A 24083-nucleotide genomic window follows, 5' to 3' on the forward strand; every position below is an offset into this window, starting at 1 on the left:
CTCTAATTGGCTGACGCCTGGTAGGATGCTGCCATCCGGCCTCCCTCGTCGTCCAATGGGGTGACAGCACGGCTGATGCCTGAAAGGCAGACACGTCGAGGGCCTTTGTGTCTGTGGTCGAGAGAGGCCCCGAGCTGACGAGTGGCAGCCAGCGAGGAGGGAAAGGAAGGCGTCTGATTGGCTGGTCCGAGAAGAAGGCGGAGTTCACCTGGTGTTACATAACACACACACACACACATATATACACACATACACAGACTTACTCCAAAGAATGTCAATTTTTCAGTATTAACAACTGAGTAATTATTTAATTATTCATCATTATTATTGAATAATAACATTGTTTTTTACACAGCGGTGAGAGATAACTGTGGCCTGAACTTTTCTCCTGAGTTTTTAATCTTTGTTTTTCAGCAGAACTTTATCGTGAACAGCTGAACCATTTAAACATAATCACTTTAATCTCCGTTAAATCCTGCAAAGTGACGTGAATACAGTACTCTGTGTGTGCGCTGGTGCGTTCACTGCCCTTTACAGCCTGATCAGCTGACCAATCACAACACAGAGTTAGAAATCAAAGCTAAGAACACAGTGAACACAGTGAAATACATGTCAAATATATGCCGGTGATGGCACCTTAATGTGCCACGACGCGGTGGTTGGGCATCACCGGTACAGTCCTGAGGCAAAGGTTAGGTTTTTCAAGGCATTAAAACAATGACTAGCCACTGTGTGGAGCTGCAAATAGGTAAAATAATAGTTATTTTAGAAGAAAACAAAACAAAACAAAACAAAACAGAAGAAAAAATATCTGAAAGTGACGGTTAGAATAAAAGCTGAGGTTCAGACAGTTCCTGGTGTGAGAACATTCTTAATGGAACCTGTTTGTCCATCAGCTGATGCACGCACTCCCCCTCCTCCACACCTCACCCCCACCCACACACACACATTGACAGTTAATGTGTAAATAAGTTCCTGGGTGAAAACTCTCCTCAGCCTCTTCCTCTGACAATGTTTTATTCAGTGACACTGTGCTCTCAGCGTCGGAGAACACGCAGATGAGAACTCCATTTCCCATGACCCTTTGCATGACCCTCGGGCTGTCAGCGAGCCCCTGCGGCATGGTGAGAGATCTTTTAGTTGTTTGTTTGGCAGCGCGGAGGGAAAACAGACAAATGGATCCTGATGACAGAGACGATTTCACAAATAGATCACGGTTCGTTGTTTTTTTTCTGTTGGTGTCGAACAATTTACAAAAATAACAACGAACTCAAACAAAGAACAAAAAAGTGCCTCCCAGCGCTGTCTTTTTCGAGTAAAAGATTTTAAAGGATTATAGTCAGCTGTAGAACTAATTCGAATTTCAAACGTACATTTGCAATAAAGTCATCAATAAATTTCGTTTTCAGTCCATGTTCAGGACCATGGATCCAGTCGTCAAACACGGAAATGGCCCTAAACGCGCAGCAAATTTGATAAAGAAAAACAAAATCTATAAGCAGCCGTGAGGGGCTGATTTATATTGTTGAAAAATATTGTATTCTTGACATTTTTCCATGTTAATATTTTCTATCATTTAAATTAGTCACAGACAAGTGAGAAACAGACACCTACCTGCTGTTATTTGTCTTTCTGTTTTAATATTTACCGTCGTGTTAAGGAATTCTGATTTAAATATATCATTCTTTCTTGATAAACACAACTGACAAGAGTCGCTGCTGTAACAAAACCGTTAATGTGAGGCGACGCCGCCCTCTAGTGGTGAGAAAGAAGCAGTAAGAGGAGACGTTATAGTTAAATGCCTTCCATTCAAGTCTACTATTCGAGGAATGCTGAAAGACACGAAATTCCCGAACGTAGTTTCGTGATTACTTTTAATGTTGACGCATGAAGAACTAAAGGAGCCTGAACCAATAACACGTACTGTCCATAAATAAAACCACGACCGGAAATAAACTAGTCAAATAAACCCTGCGTCATCGAAAGTGCGAGCAGTAAATAAATCTTACACAGGCGAATGTGTAACTTTATTTACGGCCCGCACATTCAGTGAACGGAAACCTTTACCGGTAAAATGTCCAACATTTAATTTCTTAACATTCCTTATATAGCAAACAAAACAAATATATAATATATATATGTAACACGTAACAGTAAATATATTTAAAGGTGCTATTAACGTAAAATAGGATAATAAACGAATACCATTGACTTCCATACGTTATGTACAATAATGTGAAATGACAATAAATGACGGTAATATGTTATGGAAGACCTACCTTTAGTAAAAGAATGTGTATACACACATATATATATAAACATACACACACGTATATGCCTGTTTACTTATTAGCGTCTACATTAATACGAACATATATGTATACATGGAGACGTATACATATATATTTATATAAAATTGCATACACACTCTCGAATGTGTATACATTTTTATATATTTATACTCTCATACACGTACATATACGCATAGAACAGAATGACCTTCTAACGCCACCTTGTGGCCGCACCGCATCATTTCTTAAACTGAGACGTTCCAGCTCGTGTTAAAAACCACACGCTGAGACTCAGCCTATGAAAAACAGGTGTAAGAAAGATTTTTATTCTTCATCTTTATACTTAAAAAAAAACCAAACAAACAAAAAAAACCCCAGCATGAACAGAGAGTTGTTGGAGGGTATTTATTTAATTAGAACATTTCCACATTTCCTAACGACAAACTGATAAAACCAGAGGTTTCTACAGAGGAATACATCCATGTTGGACTCTTTTGTTAAAGCCTAGAGCCACAGCCCCATCACCACACCTGTGATGTTTTAATTCTTTTTTTGTTTTTTTAAATAAACATGAGCTGCAGCCGCTCAGTGTTCTGAGCTGACGACATAAATACAGTGTAGAAAACTGCTCTGTGTGTGTGTGAGTGCTGTGGATCAGAGTAGTGAGGTTCAGAGGAGTCGACTGTGGGCTGAGGCTCAGTGAAGGAATGAAGGACAGAACCCGTCACGTTACTCTGTGAGGCCCAGCTTCTTCTTCAGGGACTCTGGCATCTCGGGGGGAGGAGGGCGGGGCAGACGGAAGTAGACCTTCACAGAGTCGTAGATGAACCACTGCAGGGCGGTCAGCGTACCGATCATGATGATACGGGCAACCAGACCCTTCCACACACCTGGAGGACAGAAAGGTTTTTAGTTTTCATTGACTTCATTCACTGGAAGATATTCTGCAGATATTTCAAAATAATTCATCCTTCAGGCTCCAATACAAACAGGATGAAGTCTAAGATATGTTTTATTTTGAAAATTAACAAGAATTAACGATATCAATATCCCTCAGCTTCATAGAGGCACAAACAGGAAGGGGAAAAAAACCCCAAAAAACCTTCAATATATCGTCTTACATATAGCATCGTAATATATTGTATCGTTTCCCCGTATCGTGATACATTGCCAATACACAACTAGTTACCAGAAAAGGGGTAGAAAGTTTGTTGAAAATAAAATATTTATTTATACGAAGAAATCAAAAATTTCAGCCGACTAAAATATTCAGTCTGGTCTAACTAGAGTAAAGTCAAACTCAAAGTCTACATCTCTAAAACAAACCCTGATCATTTACATAGACTTCACACATCATTCCAGTCAGTTGAATGTCCGTCTCCCAGGTTGAGCTGCACTGGGAACTTCCTGTCCGTAGAGGACAGGACGGCCAGTGCAGCAGATGAGCTGGGAGGACAGGTGGACTGTTCTCACACGCCAATGACTCAAGCACCTCCAACTGTACAGCCGCAAAGCTGCTGAGGAACTCTGCTCAGAGAACAGCGCCCTCCAGAGGTGGATCTAAGGAGCGTGTTGGACAAACACAAACACTGAAGGCTTTGAGTTGCAGTAAATATACTGACCTTTGGGTCCGAGCTTCTTGAGGACCTGGACTGCGGTGCTGCCCTTCTCCTTGTTCAGCACAGACACAACGGAGTCAGCAGGGTGGGACACGATGGCGCAGAACACACCAGCTTCACAGAGAGAAAGAGAGAGAAAGGAACCATTAACACTGTGGCTGACAACAAGTTTAAGCGACAAGGCTCCAGACTACAATTTTTTAACCACCGTCTCGGAATCGTCCGCAAATATAATTTGAACCGTCCCAAAAAGAATTTTGTCCCGATTCTTAACTTCAGCTCTGACATGTATAGCGCCATAAAACACAATACTCAGAGGATGGGGATTAATTAGGAATAAATGTATTCTCCGTTAATACGGTTTATTTTAAAAAGTGTGTAAGAAAAAACTAACACTACTGCATGTGTGAGACACTTCCAGTCTGTTCATGAGAGACAGAGGAGCTGTATCTCCACTTCCTCGATAGATAAATCTGCTGCTGATTAACGAGATACTCAGAGATTTAATAAGATACTCACCTTCAACTTTGTAGTTGAATTAGCACCGGACCTCCATTTTTTTTTTTCCTTTCTCCCTCAGAGGTTTATCTTTTCTAAAAATCTGGAGCACGATCATCAAATACGTAACGTCGCAGCGCTGTGTTCTTCTGATATCACCGCAATTCTGTCTATTGTTTCGTTGACGTTCATGTAGCGAGCGACTTAGGGTTAGGGTTATTCTCCTTTGTTAAAGCCTAGAGCCACAGCCCCATCACCACACCTGTGATGTTTTAATTCTTTTTTTGTTTTTTTAAATAAACATGAGCTGCAGCCGCTCAGTGTTCTGAGCTGACGACATAAATACAGTGTAGAAAACTGCTCTGTGTGTGTGTGAGTGCTGTGGATCAGAGTAGTGAGGTTCAGAGGAGTCGACTGTGGGCTGAGGCTCAGTGAAGGAATGAAGGACAGAACCCGTCACGTTACTCTGTGAGGCCCAGCTTCTTCTTCAGGGACTCTGGCATCTCGGGGGGAGGAGGGCGGGGCAGACGGAAGTAGACCTTCACAGAGTCGTAGATGAACCACTGCAGGGCGGTCAGCGTACCGATCATGATGATACGGGCAACCAGACCCTTCCACACACCTGGAGGACAGAAAGGTTTTTAGTTTTCATTGACTTCATTCACTGGAAGATATTCTGCAGATATTTCAAAATAATTCATCCTTCAGGCTCCAATACAAACAGGATGAAGTCTAAGATATGTTTTATTTTGAAAATTAACAAGAATTAACGATATCAATATCCCTCAGCTTCATAGAGGCACAAACAGGAAGGGGAAAAAAACCCCAAAAAACCTTCAATATATCGTCTTACATATAGCATCGTAATATATTGTATCGTTTCCCCGTATCGTGATACATTGCCAATACACAACTAGTTACCAGAAAAGGGGTAGAAAGTTTGTTGAAAATAAAATATTTATTTATACGAAGAAATCAAAAATTTCAGCCGACTAAAATATTCAGTCTGGTCTAACTAGAGTAAAGTCAAACTCAAAGTCTACATCTCTAAAACAAACCCTGATCATTTACATAGACTTCACACATCATTCCAGTCAGTTGAATGTCCGTCTCCCAGGTTGAGCTGCACTGGGAACTTCCTGTCCGTAGAGGACAGGACGGCCAGTGCAGCAGATGAGCTGGGAGGACAGGTGGACTGTTCTCACACGCCAATGACTCAAGCACCTCCAACTGTACAGCCGCAAAGCTGCTGAGGAACTCTGCTCAGAGAACAGCGCCCTCCAGAGGTGGATCTAAGGAGCGTGTTGGACAAACACAAACACTGAAGGCTTTGAGTTGCAGTAAATATACTGACCTTTGGGTCCGAGCTTCTTGAGGACCTGGACTGCGGTGCTGCCCTTCTCCTTGTTCAGCACAGACACAACGGAGTCAGCAGGGTGGGACACGATGGCGCAGAACACACCAGCTTCACAGAGAGAAAGAGAGAGAAAGGAACCATTAACACTGTGGCTGACAACAAGTTTAAGCGACAAGGCTCCAGACTACAATTTTTTAACCACCGTCTCGGAATCGTCCGCAAATATAATTTGAACCGTCCCAAAAAGAATTTTGTCCCGATTCTTAACTTCAGCTCTGACATGTATAGCGCCATAAAACACAATACTCAGAGGATGGGGATTAATTAGGAATAAATGTATTCTCCGTTAATACGGTTTATTTTAAAAAGTGTGTAAGAAAAAACTAACACTACTGCATGTGTGAGACACTTCCAGTCTGTTCATGAGAGACAGAGGAGCTGTATCTCCACTTCCTCGATAGATAAATCTGCTGCTGATTAACGAGATACTCAGAGATTTAATAAGATACTCACCTTCAACTTTGTAGTTGAATTAGCACCGGACCGCCATTTTTTTTTCCTTCTCCCTCAGGGGTTTATCTTTTCTAAAAATCTGGAGCACGATCATCAAATACGTAACGTCGCAGCGCTGTGTTCTTCTGATATCACCGCAATTCTGTCTATTGTTTCGTTGACGTTCACGTAGCGAGCGACAGTGCGCATATTCAGTGCACAAAGAATTCTCGTCCGCGTCCCGGGGCTATTAATCATCTTCCCGTGTGCATTTTTTTATGTCCCACAGACATTAGTCTGGAGCCCCGTTAACCGTCATCATTAATTAATACAGAGGCAGGTTAATGTCAACAAGAAGACGTACGGTATTGGATGATGATGTCTCTGATACTCACCAATGTAACCGGCCACAAATGTGACAACCAGCTGCTCAGATTTGCTGCAGTCGCTGCGGGGCTTGGGAACGACGTACTTGTACAGCATCTCCACTGTGCGCTCGAAGCAGGCGAACTTCATCATGGTGTAGGGGATCTGTCTCATCCACAGGGGAACCACACCCTTGTAGAATCTGGAGAAACAACAGAAATGTTATGATCTGGGTCGACTGAAGGCTAATCGTAAATGTCACTCTTTGTTGGTTTGTTTGTTATGTCCGTCTCCCAGGTTGAGCTGCACTGGGAACTTCCTGTCCGTAGAGGACAGGACGGCCAGTGCAGCAGATGAGCTGGGAGGACAGGTGGACTGTTCTCACACGCCAATGACTCAAGCACCTCCAACTGTACAGCCGCAAAGCTGCTGAGGAACGCTGCTCAGAGAACAGCGCCCTCCAGAGGTGGATCTAAGGAGCGTGTTGTCACATAAATCATCCTTTTTTTTTTCTTTTTTAGAAGAAAGAGGAAGTGAACACTTACGCCCAGATTCCTTCCTCTGCGTACATCTTGGGCAAGGCCTGTCTGAGAGTGTTAGCGTAGCCTGGCTGGGTCTGGACACGAACCTTGACTGCCTCCATGGGAGCCAGAGCGATGTCGGCGAAGAACTCTGCGCTGGCTGAGGCAGCCAGGTACAGCGATGTCCTCCAGAGGTAGGTATTCTCCTGATGATGTCAACCATCGACAAAAGGTCAGAGGGTTTTTAAAAAACTGGACTAACATTGGTTCAATAAGAAATACTTTAAGTCCACATCTCTGTGGACCTCACCTCTCCCAGGAGATCACTGTAGAAGACCTTGAACACTTCATAGAAGCCAAACTTGCACAGTCCCTGCATGGAGTAGCCGATGAAGGTGGGGGCCCAGCCCTTGGCCAGTCCCCTGACGCCATCTTCCCTTATTGTCACTGCGAAGCCGTTACCGATGCTCTTGTATTTATCTGGGCTCACCTGGTAACAGAAATACTCCAGTGAGCACGCAAGTCAACAGTTTAAAAAAAGAAACCCTCTCATAGAATATCAGGAAGAGCTGTTTATACTTTTTACTGTTTAAGAATTTTGTCCAGAATAAATAAAGTGTATAAAAATAAAAATTTGCATAGTTTCTTGTAGATACTACATTCATTTTTAATGATGAATGGTATAGGGGTTCTAATATAATCAATCTCTGAATCAGTGGTTCTCAACATGATGGGGGCGGGGCGTTAGACCCCTGTTTCCACAGTGGGAAAAATTCACTAATTAGAAATTGAATTTCCTGTTTTGGTTATAAATATGTTTTAAGGATTAAGTGTTTAAATACACTGCTCTAAACTGCCTATTTAATAGTGAAAACTGTTTCAAATCCTGCATTAAACTGCTGGACAGTAGGGGTGTGTATTGGCCAGAATCTGGTGATATGAGATGCATCACAATAAAGGGGGGAAAAAAAGCAATATATTGTGATATACAGCCATACTATAGGCATGAATATATGAACAGAGGGATCTGCATTTGGAATCATTAGAGAAAAAAATTAAAGAAAAATAAAACGAACCAACACCAGGAATTTGACTGGGAATTGGTGATAAAAAGAGGAATATTAATACACTATCATGAAATGAAATATTGTCATATTTCAGTGTATGGATATTTTCTTACACCCCTACTGGACAGGCTGTCGGTTTATCTGTTGCCGAGGTCTAGGTTCAGCTTTTTATACAAACCTGAAGACGACACTTGACAAGATCGAGGGGCACGACTGCTGTGTGTGTGATACCGCAGCTCAGGATACCCCCAAACCCACATAGGGCATAGTACTTTGAGGAGCCAAACTCGCAGCTCACATCCTCTGTGGTAGAAGGGGGGGGAGGGGGGACACAACACACATGCAACATGCAGGGTGACATGCGACAACAAAAATCATCACTGAACCAGAACCACATAACGAAGAGTTGTCAGAAGAGAGAACTCTTCCTTATAGGTGGCTCTGCCACAAACATGCCACCATATTATTAGGATCACACCAAAAGTTCATTACAAAAAATAAAACATTGTGAATGTGATTTCTGTAAAATCATTTTTAAAAAGCCACAGTGGGGGTTTACATGTTAAATCATTCACTACAGTATAACGACCGTTGATCCTTTTTAAAGCAACTTTTGAGACCTTACTGGGGTCATTTCTAAAATGTACATTAAGAAGCTGCAAAACAAGACGGCGGTCGTTCCCGTGTCGAGGGTCAACTGTACACTGTAGTGATTGACTCAAATACAAACCCCTTCGTGTGGTCACAAAACTGAGATTCGCACAAATCAAAGGTCGTACGAATGATCCATAAAAACATGTCTTGTCTTAAATCAGTTCATTATGAAACAAATCTCAAAAAGAAGGCTACGTTACATGGCAGTCTGTGTCAGTCCACCGTGAGGCCGTCATGACACAGTCAACCCCACTGGTGTCAAATATCACAGTAAACATTCAACATTTGTGCTCCATCGGATTTGACATTTGACCTTCACCTTTAAGTGTCCTCTGCTGTGGACACGGTCACAGGCAGACAATCATTAGACACCGGTGCAGAACTGTAGGACCCAACTTGTGATCACTCAAAAGTTTGGAAATCACAAGGATTTATATACAAAAAAAAAAAAAAACTTCACAAATGGGTTGGCAGAATTTCTTCATGCAAATCGATGCGTTAACAAAAAAAAAAAAAAAACACAACGGGTTATGGAGAGGCGGGATACGACGTTTAAAAAATTGGCTCCGGGCCATGGAAACAGACCTGCAATCTGCATTTGACCAAGTCAAGGGGAACGACAGCTGTGTGTGTGGTACCACAGCTCAGAATCCCACCAAAGCCACACAGGATGAAATACTTCTGAGATCCGAACTCACAACTGTTGCCCTCTGAAGAAACAAAGCCATGGTTTTAAAAACTGGGCATGTATGGGCAGGAAGGAGAGAAGGGTTTGCTGCCGATGTCAATTTTTTTTTTCCTTCTTCAAAATTAAGTAGACAAAATAAACATTACTCACTTAGGCGCATCACTCCTAACAGAAAAACAAACCACTGGCCAAACTTGATCCACTCCCAAATGACAAAGGCAACTTAAATTTACTGCTTATTGTTGGTGTTAAACCCATGGGAGCTGGAAACAAACCAAACAGTACTTTCAAAATACTGCAGTTATTTCTGCAAAATGGCCAACTCCAAATTTAGTTAAAGAGACAGCAGTCTGGAGGTGAAGTCAGTTGTTGAAAAAACACCTGGACTGCTCAAGATAAATAGGGCTGATTTAATTAAATAAATAAATATTTGACAATAAGCTAAAATACCACAATGGCACCAGAGAACTGTTTATTAATCAAACCATAACTGTTTAAAGATAGAACAATTTGTTCCTGGTCACTTCTTAAAGTTCAGACAGGGGTCACTGCAGGGGTTGTTTGAAGTTATGTAACTCCTTTGAATTCATTTATTCACAACTTCATTTTAATGATTGTGCTAAAATGTATTCATTCCAACAAAGTACCATGGAGCAGAGTCAACCGTACAACTGTGAGAGGGCAAAATACTGCTTTGTCCTTCCTTGTCCTCCACTGAGGCACCGCTTCCAATGAGGCCTTGAAGCTAGCGCCATCTCTTAACATTGTCCTTTAACCTACACGGCTTTCAAATGGGATTAACAAATGAGTGCAGTTCTCCAGCAATCACTTTCTAGACAATGTTATGCCAGATTATGCACTGTAAATCGACCGCAATCTCGCCGGATGAGCTAACGCCGCTGGCGCTTGCTATGAAGCCGGGCTATCGACTCTGTGCCGGGGTTACCTTCTGCAGCGGCTGCTGCTGCAAGTCTGCGGGTCCTCTGTCCATGGAGAGGTTGTTGCGGTTCTTCCACCTTCTGGAGGCTGAACAGAGGGGAGCTGAACGGATTAGCCCGGGCGAGCAGTGTTAGAGATGACGGGTACATGATGGTGTCCTGCCTGTTGTCGCAGATGCGGCAAAGTGAGATACCAGTTAGCGCTGAGCTAGCTCAGGATGGTAACACAATCCACTCCCCCAGACCGACACACGCACACATACGTCAACATCTGAACTTAGGAACGCGATGTCACGTGCTGGTTAGCATCTTAGCTTCATGACTGAATGACAGTGAAAAGGACAAACACATTTAAGCACATAGCACAAATGTCACGCCACAGTGGTGGTCGTACAATTATTGTACAAGTAATACTGAAGTGCTTATACCCTTAATATCAGTAGGGTTTCTACACATTTAAAAAACTTCCGGTTTTCTGTATGGACGCTAAAATGCTATGCTATTTAGCACGCTAGGCTAACGTCGTCGGTTCAAGACGCGAGGTCTTAGTCCGACTATGAAAACGTTCGCACTGGAAACAATTAAAGATTTTGAAAAAGTATACCTTCGCAGTAACGTTAGCTGATTTTCACATTGATTTTTTTATCTCATATACTTTATTTTTTAAGTAGATACACACTCACTAGGTTCGTGCCTCAAGATGGCGACGCCGTTTCCCTGTAACCGGCCACTCAGAGAGGCCGAATGACCTCGCGGTATAAAGATTTGTCCTTTCGTGACGTCACAGCAAAGTCCGGGCGGGTCTCCGTGCTGTTTCATGCAATAAGGTTGCACCGCGGTGCTGTCAGTCAATATCTTCTTAGCAAATCATAGAGTGAGTCTCTTCCCTTGGAGGTGGGACTTAGTCAAGTACGAAATACTTGAACTCAGGAGTGAAGTCTTCATTCTTGGCCAAGAATACGATTTAGTCTTCCTGTAAAACAAAAGAAACTTTAAGGTAAATAATTGAAACTTCAACAGAGAGCTTATGAAACATTTCGAGCCTTACTGGACACCTTTATGTGTCAAAGGGACAAGGACAAGCTACGGGCTGACCTTTATTCTAGAAATTCCTGAGCCAGCAGGTCATTATCCATTAAATTTTTTTTTTTTTAAAAACCATGGCTTGTCATTTCGACTGGTAGGCGAGTAATTTTCTCTGTAAACGAATAAAATGTTAGCAATTTCCTGTGGAGCGCTCTGCAAAAAAATGACACGCTTCTTAGCCACAGTGACAACAGAAGTTTATTAAGTAGATGTTTATTGAGACAGTAAATACATGACATAATTGAAAAGATACACTGGAACATTTAATTTTTATTATAAGAGAACATTAAGAAAATATTGGCAAAAAGAGTTTAAGAAGATTTAGAAGCATTTGGTTACAAGGAGAAGCCTCTATGTCTCAATAACAAAGATAGTCAAGTACAAAACATGAAACATTAAAATTCCATCTGCAGGATCTTAAAATGACAGAGACAGAAGCTAAGGCAGAGTGGGAACAAAAATACAGAAGAAAAAAAAAAGTTCAAAAATATTTTTTACTCATTCACACAAACACTTGCACACTCATGCAGTCACACCATGTCTGGCCTTAAAAAATAAATCTGGTAATAAAAGAGTCCACATGATTTCACGACTGGATTTGTTTTGACCTCACAGACGGTGACGCCAAAAGGTCAGAGGTCGACGTTGGACCGAAACGACAAGAGCGGAGGAGGTACTGTCCTTTCACGTGTCATGTAGATCCTGTGTAGTGTCACAGACGCTGATTCACCAAGTCTCCTAATGGATTTGGTTAACAGTAAAGTATGAAACAGGAATGAAAAAACAAAACAAAAACTAAATTACAGATGAATGATGACGTCAAACGTTAACTTCACAGCACCCGTGACAACGGCGACCATTCAGACGCACTTTAAAAAAAAACAAAAAGAAAACAAAAAAAAAAACAATGAGGAGCTGGGGTGATTTCCACCCTCTCTATGCTGCGCTGCCACTGGACACATCTTTGTCTGCGCTGAGGAAAGGGTTGATGCTGTTGCTCTCCATGGCCTGGTAGACAAAGAACAAGAACGCCGCCACGATGGCCAGCAGGAACAGCTTGACCCACAGGGACATGCCACGGCGCGCTGCTTTGGTCTGACCTGCAGGGGGAGTAGCTGACAGAAGCCTGGAGGAAGAGGCGAGGGAAGAGGAAGAGGAGAGGGAAGAGGAGGAGGTGTGTGAGGGGGGCAGGCTGGTGACTTTGTTGACAATGCGGCTCTCTGTGTAGGAAGAGGAGGAGCTGCTGGTCCTGCTGGTGATCTTTGGAGAGAACAGGCTGTTTTCGTTGTTCCACAGGTCGCTGGGCTGTAAGGGTCGACCAGCTGCGCCCTTGATGGGTCGCCGACAGGTGGCGCTGCAGGAGAGAGATTTTAGAGCAGGGTTGGTCAACATGGTTAAAGCTAAGGAATCCCAGACTTTAGAAGAGAGCGAGCAGGATGTAGATGTAGTGACAAGAAGGTAGCAATAAAGGGATAGTTCATGTTTACAGTCAGGACTAGTGATGCAAAAATAAATAATAATAATCACTTGCTTCAATAAAGAAAAATTAAAGATCTTACGATATTCCTGTTGGAGTGTTGAACTCAATGGGGAACAGTTCCTTCAGAACATCCTTCTCTATTACTTTGGTGTTTTGCTCGCTGGCTGTGATCTTCTCCACCTGCGGAGAATGAAAAAAAAAACACAAACAAAAAAACAAGGCTTAATGAAGACTTTTCATTTCACTTTTTTCAGATTAAAAGTAATAAAAAAACCTCAAAACAAAACACCAGACACTCAGACCCTCGGCTGTGCAGCGGTCTACCTGGGGCACCAACAGTGTGGAGGTTGAACATGGAGTCCTCGGTGGACTGTGTGCATGCAGGAATTTGGTGATTTTCTGCTGCCTCCAGCCGGACAGCTGGACGTCTGCAGGGCCACGCTCCTGCTGACAGACAGCGGACGTCACTCCTGCTGAGCTGAGCTGCAGTTCAGCTGCTGTACAACAACCGTCGCAGCAGAAGCCCCGGACGGCTGCTCCACACAACTCATCAATTCACAGATGCAACTTAGAAACTGCTGGAGGAGTCAGGCCCTCGTGATCATGCAGTGTTCAGACACGTGTCTCTGAGAGCCAAGTGTCAGGGGATGAGGAAGAGATAAAAAAAAAAGGGGGAAATAAACTACACTAAACATAACTGACCATAAAATATATGTTTGTTTTTTATTTTGGCTGTCTTTATTGTCTGCTGGGCAACAAATAGGATTTTTTGTTGAATTTTGTTCTTATTGCAATTGTAATATTGATTCAACAATAGTATTGTTGTAGTAGTAGTAGTATTGATTCAAGAAGTAGTAGTACTTCATATATATATATATAATCCATACGTATATGTACATATATAATCCATACATATATGTATATATACACACACATACATATGTACATATATGTATGGATTTCTTATTTCTCTTCTAAATCTACACAGAAAACTTGTGGTGACCATGTGTTAGCTCTTCATCACCACAGTCTCAGGATGGAGGCCTCCATGTGCCCCCCCCCCGGACCCTTCCCCCTCAGGTGCAGATCACACGTGACCCGTGTCTCCCAGAAGTCACGGTAGTCATCTCAAACAGATTAGCAGATTGGAAGCAGCAGGTCAGATGGACAAAAATGCACATGTGAGAGAACATAAGAAGCCGTTACAGCGACCTGGACTTGTTCAGACAAGGTGAAGCAGAGTTCAGGTCTGAAATGAACCGACCAGCGGAGCAGATGCAAATGAGGATGACAGAATAATGCCCGGCGGACAAAATGCAAATTTTAAAAAGTGAGAGATGATGATTGTGGTAAAGCTGCTGTCAGTGGAACACGTGCTCAAACTTTTTTTTTTTACAAAGTGCCTTAATACTGACACTCCATGAAGTCCACGTGCCTCCAATGCCTTCAGGCCAAATCTCAACAAGGTGAAATATTGACCATCTGAACAGCAGGTGGAGCCACTGAGAGTCAACAAAACACCTTTGATGGTGGACATTCACATTCCTCTTCTCTCCAGAGACCATGAATCAAGTATTCAACACCTCTAAGTGAAGGGTGTTTTTTTTTCTCAGTGGCCAAAGCATGAAGAGACAAGAACCAGCCAGAGGACGAGGACGAGGAGGAAGACACAGGTCTGGCTGCTGGACGCAGACGTCCAAAGTACCCAGCACATGCATGGCAGCAGCAAATCCACATCATGTGCACAGGGTGAGCAGCGCTAATACACTGACTCTAAAAGCTCACACTGAGCTGGGAGTGACCGTAGACCAATAAAATGAAAAAACGTTTCCTTTCCTGCTGTCGCAGGAAACGACATAATTAAAGCCAGACTTTGTTGGGAACGGACGACAACGCCATCGATAGGTTTCAACGTCATGAACGTTTTTTGGTTTTCCAAAGTCGGACAAAAAAAACCCCCAACACTTTAGTATTATTCTCTAAGGTATTGGTCATCAACTGATGGCCCGTGGGGAGAATTTCGCCCACCGAATTGTCCAGTCCGGCCTGCGACTGGAGTCTACAATTTTGAGTACAACTTGTGATTTCTACGCGTGATTTCATTTTATTTCAGTGCCTGGTCACCAAATACAGTTGGCTGAAATGCCACCTGTGTGTTTATGTGTCACACTGTGATTGGTCCAGTTCTGGAGTAAACAGCAGAGCAAGTATTTATTTCGTTACCGTAGTTTGGCGTTGATTGCTGCGGGTGCGGGTCGTGACGGGCGTCTTCCCTCGACTCCTCAGAGGTCGTTCCACCACGGGAGTTGGTTCAAGTTCAGGTTCAGGTTCAGGTTCTGGCTCTGGTACAGGCGCTGGTTCCGGGGGAGTTATCACGTCTGACAAAACACAATTCACACCATCGTTCACAATACTGCTGTTTCTCATTGGTCACCGTGTATGAAGTGAAGAAACTCCCACAGATGAACAGGTGACAGTCAGTCAGTGTCACTCCCTCCACCCTTCACCTGGTGTAGTCCTCACATACCTGTGTACTGCACTGTACGCAGTATCCTGTTCCATTACACGTCACACATTCTGTTACACCTCATACCAGTGCTCCTGACACACATGCATCTAAAGACTCACTATTTTAACACTTTCTTTTTTAAATGACGACTAAATGTGTTTGTTGAATCGGTTTATTTTTTGATAACTTGCTGGTCATTGGGTACTTTTTAGTACCCACTGGAACATATGACATGTCCACAGGTTTGGAACCAGTAAGTATTCAATAGTAGTCATGCAGTTAAATCAGCTCTAAAGTCACTTTTTAAAAACTTTCATAGTCAAATATCAAATAACAGTTTTATAATAACTTCATTCATTTTGGTTTGGTACAATACTCGGTGTGTGTATATATTACCGTCCTCTTTGTCACTGTACAGGTCGGACTCCGAGTGACCATTGTGGTTGACCTGTGCTTCGGTGAGGACCACCACTGGGACTAAAGTGGGCAGGGGTCCGTTGTCCAGCAGCTTCTGCAGCTTCTTCTCGTACAGTTTACGTGTGGAGGCTGAGACGAGAGTGGGTGTTAGAACCACAGAACAGTGACATCACAGAACAGTGACAACATAGAACAGTGACATCACAGAACGACGACAACACAGTTAGCGCTTTTCACAAAACAATAGAAAAATGAGAAAATAACGATTAAGAAAATGTTTTTGTAACGCCCAATAAAAGCCTAAGCAAAAATGATCCGACCATGTTAACATTCAGGTTACGAATTTATTTATTTTGTATAGTAAATTAAATTATTTATATAATGTAATATAATATATTTTTTTAAATGACATCACTGTCTTAATAAAATGAACCAACATCATGAATATTTGACTGGTAATTGTTAATTAAAAACAAAAAAAATCGATACAGTGTAGAATATCAATCCACTGAAATATCGTGATATTTCAGTGTATCGATATTTCCTTACACCCTTATCAAATACAGACATCCGACTGTTGTTATGTAGTACTAGTGACCAACATAATACTGTGAAGTACTCTCAGCTAACCTGTCAAAGTGTTGTAAATTTTATCACCTCTGTGTGGCACCCACACACCACAGTGGGGCCCGCGTACAGGCAGTACCTCTGACGTAACACCAGATGCTGCTCATGTTGACATGTGGCACTCACCCACGACTGGACCCACATCCACACCGTGCTTCAGCAGCTCGTCCCTCAGGCCCTCGTCGGTCAGCATGGTCACGTCCAGCTCCTCCAGCAGAACCTTGTCCGTTTTCCTGGTGGCTTTCTACAGGAGAACGAGGGAACACGTTCAGCCGGGTGGTTCTGTGTCAGTCGGGCTCAGATCCAGGTCTGTGTGACTGGTTTTTGACCCCAGGGCAGTGTAATCAGAAAGTGGCTTCAAAAGACCCGGCTGACACACAATTGTTGTCGGTGTGTGTGTGGGTGTGTGTGTGGGTGTGTGTTTGCACAACATCAGCTAAGACAACACTACATTTACATTGGTTGAGACAGTGAGTCTCCACTTCAGTAGATCTGCAGTCAGTCAGGAAGAACAGGAAGTGAAAGTATGAACCAGATTGCCACATTAAGAACAAGTATTTAATTTTTTTTTTTTAATATTCCTTCACTTTCACTTCTGTGTGTGAAAATTACAACCAGGTTTCTTTTTCTCTGCAGCAAATGTTAAGTGAACACTGAGAGCCTTGAAAAACATCCAAGTCCAAGTCCTCTATGAACCATGGTCTACAGACCAGGACCATGCTGAACATGTGACCAACAAGGACAGAGTCAGTAAAAAAACAAAAAAGAATCCAACCACGGGGACAGAGTGGACTGAGCTGCAGATTCTCAGATAGTAAACAAAGACACACCCCTGGTGTTCAGTCCACAGGAAATTGAGGGGCTTGAAGTCGGCTGCCTCTGAAATTAAACCACAACTGTCCCCTCTTACAGCTGTGCACGGCCGAGTCTTCGAGATGATCCAACACACGTGTTTACTGGAGCCAGACGAGGCGACGAGTTACTATAGAGACGACATCCGGGAATAAAGAGGATTTTCATCCTGTGTTTCATTCTTCAATTCCTGAAGGTATATCAAGCATTGTGTTCAACTAAACAGGCACCAGCGCATGTGCCGTGGTGTAAAAATGGTTGGGGAAACACTGTATTAGGAAGAGACAAACCATCACTAAGTTATTTCAAAATAAAGCATTTTTACGGCTTTATTAAAATGCAGAATTAGCTTTACACGAAGAAAACAACCAGAATTTCCTTAAGTGAAGTATTTACTTTTTCTACAACTACCTGGGCACTTAGAGACCCACGGACCAGTACTGGTCCACAGACCAGGGGTTGGGCACCCCACTCTTAAATAATAAAACACCCAAAAGGATCTCAACCTGGCGTTAATCAACCAACGTCTGAGGTTGTTATAATTCAGTCGTATACAAAAGGACACCGACTGAACTCACATTTGTACAGCCGCCACTATTGTTTTTGAAAACCCACAAGATATTTGCCCCTCCCCCTCTCAGACAGACAGTCAAGAGTCGTAGTAAAAGTACACATCGAGGTTTATTTCACTGTCAAATACTTCATCTGTGTTTCAGTCTGACCTCAAGGAAGCTAATAATTCTGCATGACTTCTTAATTTGTGAGGAGCTTAACACGATAGCTTCTCCTAACGTCATGCAAACACACCGACAGAGCCAGTCTGGCCTCAGTGGGCCCAGAGCAGGGCTGGACCTGGACCTGAGCCAGTCTGTTTCATAATCACAGTCACACTGCGGGAAGAAAAGGGAAGAGAAAAAAAAGGGAGGGAAAATGGAGTCTGTGCTCCGTCCTCTGCAGACCACACCCTGCTCAGGGCTGAGCTCACAGCTCTCCTAATAGTAAAGAAACTCCACACGCCGTCACACTTTCCGCCACAACTCCGTACTACGAGGAGGACAGAGCGGTGCAACGGTGAGACGTGCCAGAGCCTGATGTAATAATGACTGAACGGCTGAGTAAGAATGGAGTACACGTGCGGTTGGTCGGCGCTCGCCACCACCGTCAGTGCTACAGATGTCACCACATTCTCCACAGCCCACAGGTGAGTCGCCTCAGTCGGACCAGCGCCGTGGACCAGGTGGAAAAGAAGAAAGAAGGAATTCAAAGAATTCAAGCCTTTAAGGTTAAGTTGAGGAAAAAAAAAAGGGCTTCACTATTCAAAGAATGAAAGGAATGAATTTCTTGCTACAGCCCCCTCCTCCTTCATCCATCCCCCTCCCCACCTGCAACTCCACCTCCACCTTTTGCCAACAGCCTATTACTCAGGTATGTGAGACCAGAGATTGTAGATAAACAACGTCCACACTGAAACACTGGTTCTCCACCAAACAACGCTACGATAATTACAGGCTGTGTTCTACCACAGCTTCTACTACACCACGGTACAAACACGTGGAGGCCACCGCGTCACACACACATTTTGTCAATGAACCTTTAAGTGATATTTTCAATTAACAAACAAACTGAAAAAAAGTTTCAACTTTAGCTTCTTAAACATACGTGCATGAATATTTCCTGAATTCCTGGATGAAAGTTTAGCCTAAAACTCTCAGTCCATATCGTCGGTTACAGTCAAGGCCGTGTAAATGGGTACACAGTGTTATTAGGGCTTATCAGCTCCACATGACTCTTCGCATGTGTCCAGGAATAGGTATGATTAGATCGCAGTCAACAGCCGGCCACTGATGTACTGTCTGTGCACTGCACGCAAGAACTAATTTATTCTTCTTTAGAAATGATAAGGGAAACCACGAAGAGCTGCAGCTGCTCTGCTCTAATAAAATGAGGTTGGACATCATCGACAAACAAACCAGATGAGGAGTCTACCGTTATGACTAACAGTGAGGTCGACAAACAAACCAGATGAGGAGTCTACCATTATAACAGTGAGGTGGGACGAGCACGCCGTGTCCCAACTACCAATGGTCACCATGGGAAACAAACATCCTCTAGTCATTTCTGAGAGCAGCAAAAATAAAAAAAGATTTTAAAAAAAAACAGGAGGCAAAAGGATATCAAGAAGAACTTTCAAAGTACGAATAGAATTTTTATTTGTAGCCAATATTGATACCAGAACTGACCATTTCAATATTTTGTGTTCTACATTCTATAAAAATTATATTGCAAAAATGAAACTAATACATTAAAATTCTTAAAAGTCCATTTTACTTCTTGCATCTTTGTGCAATACAAAAATATTTGTTGCACTAAAGAACCTGTGCTGAGTCAAATATTGTTTATATTGTGCCGCTGCAGTGAATGAACGGGACAAACAGAAGCTGTTTCCACCCACACGCTGACAAGTCATTTTTCATTCACCAGTTTCGTTCGCTCACACCTTTCATCCTGTCCTTGTACACTGTACGAACTCGCTGTGTTTCACACCTACTCTGCTCACTGTAGTGAGACTAAGCGACAGAAATAACTGGAATGCCAAAGTAATTACAGTGACTAATTTTCTCTAGTAAACTCAAAACAATGATTGGTCATTGAGATTCCAGGGATTTAAGAGAACCGGAGTCACACGACTCACAAGTACGCATGACCTCTGACTTCTGTATGGTTTTGGTGCATGTTATGTAACAACAAGTCAGAGAAAAAAAAAAAAATCAAAGTGATGGAATTATCAAGTTGGAGAGCCAATGACAAAAGACGTGGCTCCGCCCACCTTCACCCTGCAGACGTGATACACAAACCAGTTTTGATCAGTAGATAAATGAAGGGCCACAGTCAAGATGGCGCTACAACACGTTAGTCACACTTTTAAAAAAAAGAAGAAAGAAATGTATGGGAGGTGCCAACATGCTAATTGTGGTGAATTTAGTTTTGATTCGTTTTAGTGATCCATTAACCACAGGCCACTGATTCTTTCACGATGGCTTTTAATCGTTAATCTATTAGCTATTATTTTTCAATCAATGTGAATACCGAAAGTTTGAGTGATAAATAAACAGATGAATAAATTAAGCGCGGTGAGTTAATTATGAAAACAGTGGTTTCTCCAATATTTGCTTGAACAATGATACCGTAAGTGAAATTGACGTTTTGTCACGACTAATCGATTCATCTAGCGATTACCAGACGGCTGCAGATACAGTCCTCGCTGTCCATTTCAGGTCTTTGAACGCAGCGGGCTTCGATTGATTTGTCAATCAATGAAACCACTTCAACTATTTGTTTTATAAAACGAAAACAGTTTATCTTGTCGTAGGAGGAAACTTCGTTGGATCACCGTGACGTCTGTACCAAATTGGTCGACACTGTCCACAATGTTTTCACTTTCATTTGACCAAATTCGGACTTTTTAGGCCATGTTATCTACTCCGCTTTACGACATTTTCAATGTTTCAATGAACAAAATCGCAACAAACGCGATTAAAAGAACGTACCAGACTAAAGTCTTTGTTGGCGTCATATCACGGACATAAGTAAAAGTCGTTATATTACAACGACGAGTTAAAGTCGTGTGTTAAGACTAAAATGTGTACATTTATGAAAAATATGTTAAAGCCGTAAACTAACAGGAAAAGGTCGTAAAGATTCTAGAACAATAAAACGTACGTAAACTAAGACTTTTTTTCAACTTTCTACTCTCATTGTTATAATCATAATACCGTGTCGAACCAAACGGATAATTGATTACATTTAAGGAAAAACGTCACTAAATCAACCGAGCATGGTTTTAGCTGCAGATTTGAATAATAATAATCGACAAATTACACTCTGAGACACATGCTTTTGAATGAAGTTTTAGGTAGAAGTAAAAAAACAACGACGTTCGGCTGGTGTGGTGTGACTTTGTACAAACAGACGAAAGGGAGGGAAAACAAAATGAAGTGAGAGTCCGCTGCTGGAAACTCACCCTGCCGGACGAACGGCTTCTGCTGGAGACCACGGGCGGCGGCAGCTCCTCGTCGCTGGAGAAGGCGTCCCAAGTGGTGGCTATGTCCCCGGCATGTTTTTTGTTCTGAGAGGTCAGGTTCGTCAGGTACAGCTGCACGTACACGTCCTTGGTCGGATTGCCGGTCGGCAGCTCCACGTTATGGGCCAGCAGCTCGCTCTTCAGCTTGTCCTTGGTGAGCACAGACGGGTCGTCCAGGTACTCCGGCATGTTGACGGTGCTAGTACGGGGGCAGAGGGAGAGTCGCCCGGTTGAGTTAGCAGGCTAATACCGAGAGTGAAAAGAGGGATAGGAGGAGAAAGGGGGGAAGAGAATGTCGGAGCTTGACAGCTGACTAGCGCCTCCTGTCGAAGTATATCTAAAACGCAAATAATAACAAAGGAGCCCAGGAGCCGAGATATAAAAGTAAAAAAAATAGTTTCACAGATGTTTCGAACTCTCAACTTTCAACTAATCACACCGGACGTAAAGCAGCCGCGGCTTCGTAGATGGAATGAAAAACGTGGACATTTGTGTGGATGACCAGACCGGAAGTGGTTCTTTGTAAGGGCTGTCGCCATTGGATAGTGGTTGCTACAAAAGGATATTTCATTGGTGGAACAGCAAAAGAATTTATATGACGTAATCACTGCACGCCTATAGATTCGCCATCCAAAGAAAGCACTCTATCCTTATCTAACAAGAAATGTTTTTAAACATTCCTGTTAATACCGCTGTTACATATTGTGCCATTTAAAATAAAAATATAAAAAAGAAATAGAGAAAAGAAAGAGCAGAAGATGAAACCAACGTGCGAGTATACACTATTTAAGTCATTGCCTCAAATGGAGCGGGAGATTATGACGTCTTAACGTGAGAGCTTTTCACTGTCAAACCTTCAATAAAAACAAACCTTTACATAGTTTGTGACCTATAGTTTCCTGAGAATATCTTTAGTCAACTAACATACCAGTAATATATATTTTTTCATATCTCATTTTCTAAATACGTATATTATCCATTCTTAGAAATACGTTTTTTTAAAAAATAAAGCTCAGTGGTGGTTGAAGTAATAACTGTGTTGACGTGAATTATTGCTTTAGTATGTGTATATTTTTGAAATACTTGTTTTAATAAACAATATAACATCATTGTGACGCTGGGATAAATCATGAAATCTAAGAAATCTAAATTAAAATGATGTAGAGTGTAAAATACTATGTGAAAACTTCATGTAGATACAGCTGACCGATGAGATAAAAGAAAAAGCACTTCAGAGCCGCGTTGCTCTTTTGGCATTACCTCCACAGAAAACAGTAATGCACTGGTTTATTTCAATACCAGAAACGAACAAAGACAGAACCCATGATAGGGGAAGAAAAACAAAACAAAAACAAAACATTTCTTCCATTTCCACTTTGTAATTAAACAATATTTTTCCGTCAACCGGACAAAAACTGTGATATTCTACTACTACTACAAGAGCGGCAAATACTTAAAGCAAGTTTTGCGAGGAAATGAAAAGCACCTTAGAGCACCGACCGTAGCGTCACCGTCGTCGGTGTTCTTGTAACCACGAACTGAAAACAAAAGCAACGATCCAGCTCATTTATTACTTTAATGTTGAAACAAAAGCAACTTTAAGAATCATGATTGTTTTCTGCTTTTTTTTTTCTTACAGAAATCAGGGTTTAAGGTAAAACAGAAATTAAAATAACATCAAACCAGGGGACAGAGCTGGGCTGAACAGAGAGAAAGAAGGCAGCGATGAATCAGACATTCACAGCTCTACTGCTTTACTCTCCAGTCCAAACTGTCCACACCACTGGCTGTGTATGTGTGAAACATGACTGCTCTATGACAGACAGGGCACTCGTAGCAGTTCCTGATTCATGAAGATGCTCTGGACGCTGCTCCTCACCGTTGGGGGCGGGGGGGCGGGCAGGATTAAACACTTCACTCTGGCTTCTCGTCCATTCCATTTTTTTTCTTCTCCATTCTCCTTCCGCAGAGCTTTGTATTCTGATCCCATCAGTAAGTGCTTTCTCTTCAGGCTTTGATCTCAGGAGGGACGGTGTACAACTGCTCAGAGTTCTCTGTCCCAAGGTCCTCTAAGACATAACGTAGGAAAGAGAAAATGAACGAGGGATCTTATCGTATAAAATACAGTATATATCACACATTTAAAACAAATTCATATTTTGTAATTAGGTCTGATGGTGATGCATTCAAGACATGAAGGTCGGTAACAAAGCTGTGAGCCGACGACTGGACCATTAATAACAACAGCATTGAATGACACACACGTCAACTAATCACATCGGCCCAGTATTTACTGTAGACCTTGAGACGCCCTGTCTCCTCTTAACTACTAATCCTCTATTATAATTGCAGAAATCAACTTGATTAGATTGGGGAACTAGAACAGACCGTCTTGTCTCATCGTCACTGATTTTTTTACTGTGACAATTCTAGGTCATTCCTCCAAACAAAAATGTCCCACAAAGTGTATCTAATGAAAATATAATCATCAGTTTTACCTTAGCCTGTTTGGATGAACAAAACCCTGAAGTAGTCGCAGG

The 24083-nt window shown here is 42.3% G+C and overlaps 4 protein-coding genes and 3 non-coding genes across 12 annotated transcripts in view; all 7 read right to left on the minus strand.

Annotated features, from left to right (window-relative positions):
- Positions 1-2681: 2681 nt before the first annotated feature.
- On the minus strand, positions 2682-4600 carry LOC103383045 (phosphate carrier protein, mitochondrial-like). Its single transcript, XM_025057167.1, has 3 exons — positions 4568-4600; positions 3914-4100; positions 2682-3181 (listed from the first exon to the last, which is right to left on the minus strand). Exons 1-3 carry the CDS (start codon positions 4598-4600, stop codon positions 3021-3023), a joined length of 381 nt encoding a protein of 126 aa, XP_024912935.1. The 3' UTR covers positions 2682-3020.
- Positions 3661-3865, minus strand: LOC112487435 (small nucleolar RNA SNORA53). Its single transcript, XR_003050497.1, has one exon. It is a non-coding gene; the product is annotated as a small nucleolar RNA SNORA53 (small nucleolar RNA).
- Positions 4601-4684: 84 nt separating the features above from the next.
- On the minus strand, positions 4685-11310 carry LOC103383024 (phosphate carrier protein, mitochondrial-like). Of its 4 annotated transcripts, none has more exons than XM_008316021.3 (8): positions 11175-11310; positions 10500-10654; positions 8390-8514; positions 7455-7634; positions 7169-7350; positions 6653-6825; positions 5763-5873; positions 4685-5030 (listed from the first exon to the last, which is right to left on the minus strand). In XM_008316021.3, exons 2-8 carry the CDS (start codon positions 10639-10641, stop codon positions 4870-4872), a joined length of 1074 nt encoding a protein of 357 aa, XP_008314243.1. In that variant the 5' UTR covers positions 10642-10654; positions 11175-11310; the 3' UTR covers positions 4685-4869. The 4 variants fall into 4 exon arrangements, with proteins under 4 accessions (XP_008314243.1, XP_008314244.1, XP_008314242.2 ...); XM_008316022.3 differs by lacking the exon at positions 8390-8514 and adding an exon at positions 9451-9575; XM_008316020.3 differs by lacking the exon at positions 8390-8514 and adding an exon at positions 9451-9575 and having other exon boundaries at positions 11171-11250.
- LOC112487436 (small nucleolar RNA SNORA53) lies at positions 5510-5714 on the minus strand. Its single transcript, XR_003050498.1, has one exon. It is a non-coding gene; the product is annotated as a small nucleolar RNA SNORA53 (small nucleolar RNA).
- Positions 6905-7109, minus strand: LOC112487437 (small nucleolar RNA SNORA53). Its single transcript, XR_003050499.1, has one exon. It is a non-coding gene; the product is annotated as a small nucleolar RNA SNORA53 (small nucleolar RNA).
- Positions 11311-11752: 442 nt separating the features above from the next.
- On the minus strand, positions 11753-22232 carry tmpoa (thymopoietin a). 3 transcript variants are annotated; one of them, XM_025057377.1, is made up of 7 exons: positions 21484-22232; positions 16737-16854; positions 15963-16112; positions 15281-15435; positions 13382-13504; positions 13137-13237; positions 11753-12931 (listed from the first exon to the last, which is right to left on the minus strand). In XM_025057377.1, exons 1-7 carry the CDS (start codon positions 21730-21732, stop codon positions 12514-12516), a joined length of 1314 nt encoding a protein of 437 aa, XP_024913145.1. In that variant the 5' UTR covers positions 21733-22232; the 3' UTR covers positions 11753-12513. The 3 variants fall into 3 exon arrangements, with proteins under 3 accessions (XP_024913145.1, XP_024913146.1, XP_008314240.1); XM_025057378.1 differs by having other exon boundaries at positions 13382-13501; positions 21484-22230; XM_008316018.3 differs by lacking the exon at positions 13382-13504 and having other exon boundaries at positions 21484-22197.
- Positions 22233-23343: 1111 nt separating this feature from the next.
- The window catches only part of strap (serine/threonine kinase receptor associated protein), a 6028-nt gene continuing 5288 nt past the window's right edge, over positions 23344-24083 (minus strand). The window contains exon 9 of the mRNA XM_008316014.3: positions 23344-23612. Within this exon, the coding sequence (XP_008314236.1) occupies positions 23551-23612 (62 nt within the window). The 3' untranslated portion in view covers positions 23344-23550. The remainder of the gene's footprint in view (positions 23613-24083) is intronic.

Source organism: Cynoglossus semilaevis, chromosome 8 (genome assembly GCF_000523025.1).
Source record: "Cynoglossus semilaevis isolate Cse_v1.0 chromosome 8, Cse_v1.0, whole genome shotgun sequence".
Lineage (NCBI taxonomy): Eukaryota > Metazoa > Chordata > Actinopteri > Pleuronectiformes > Cynoglossidae > Cynoglossus > Cynoglossus semilaevis.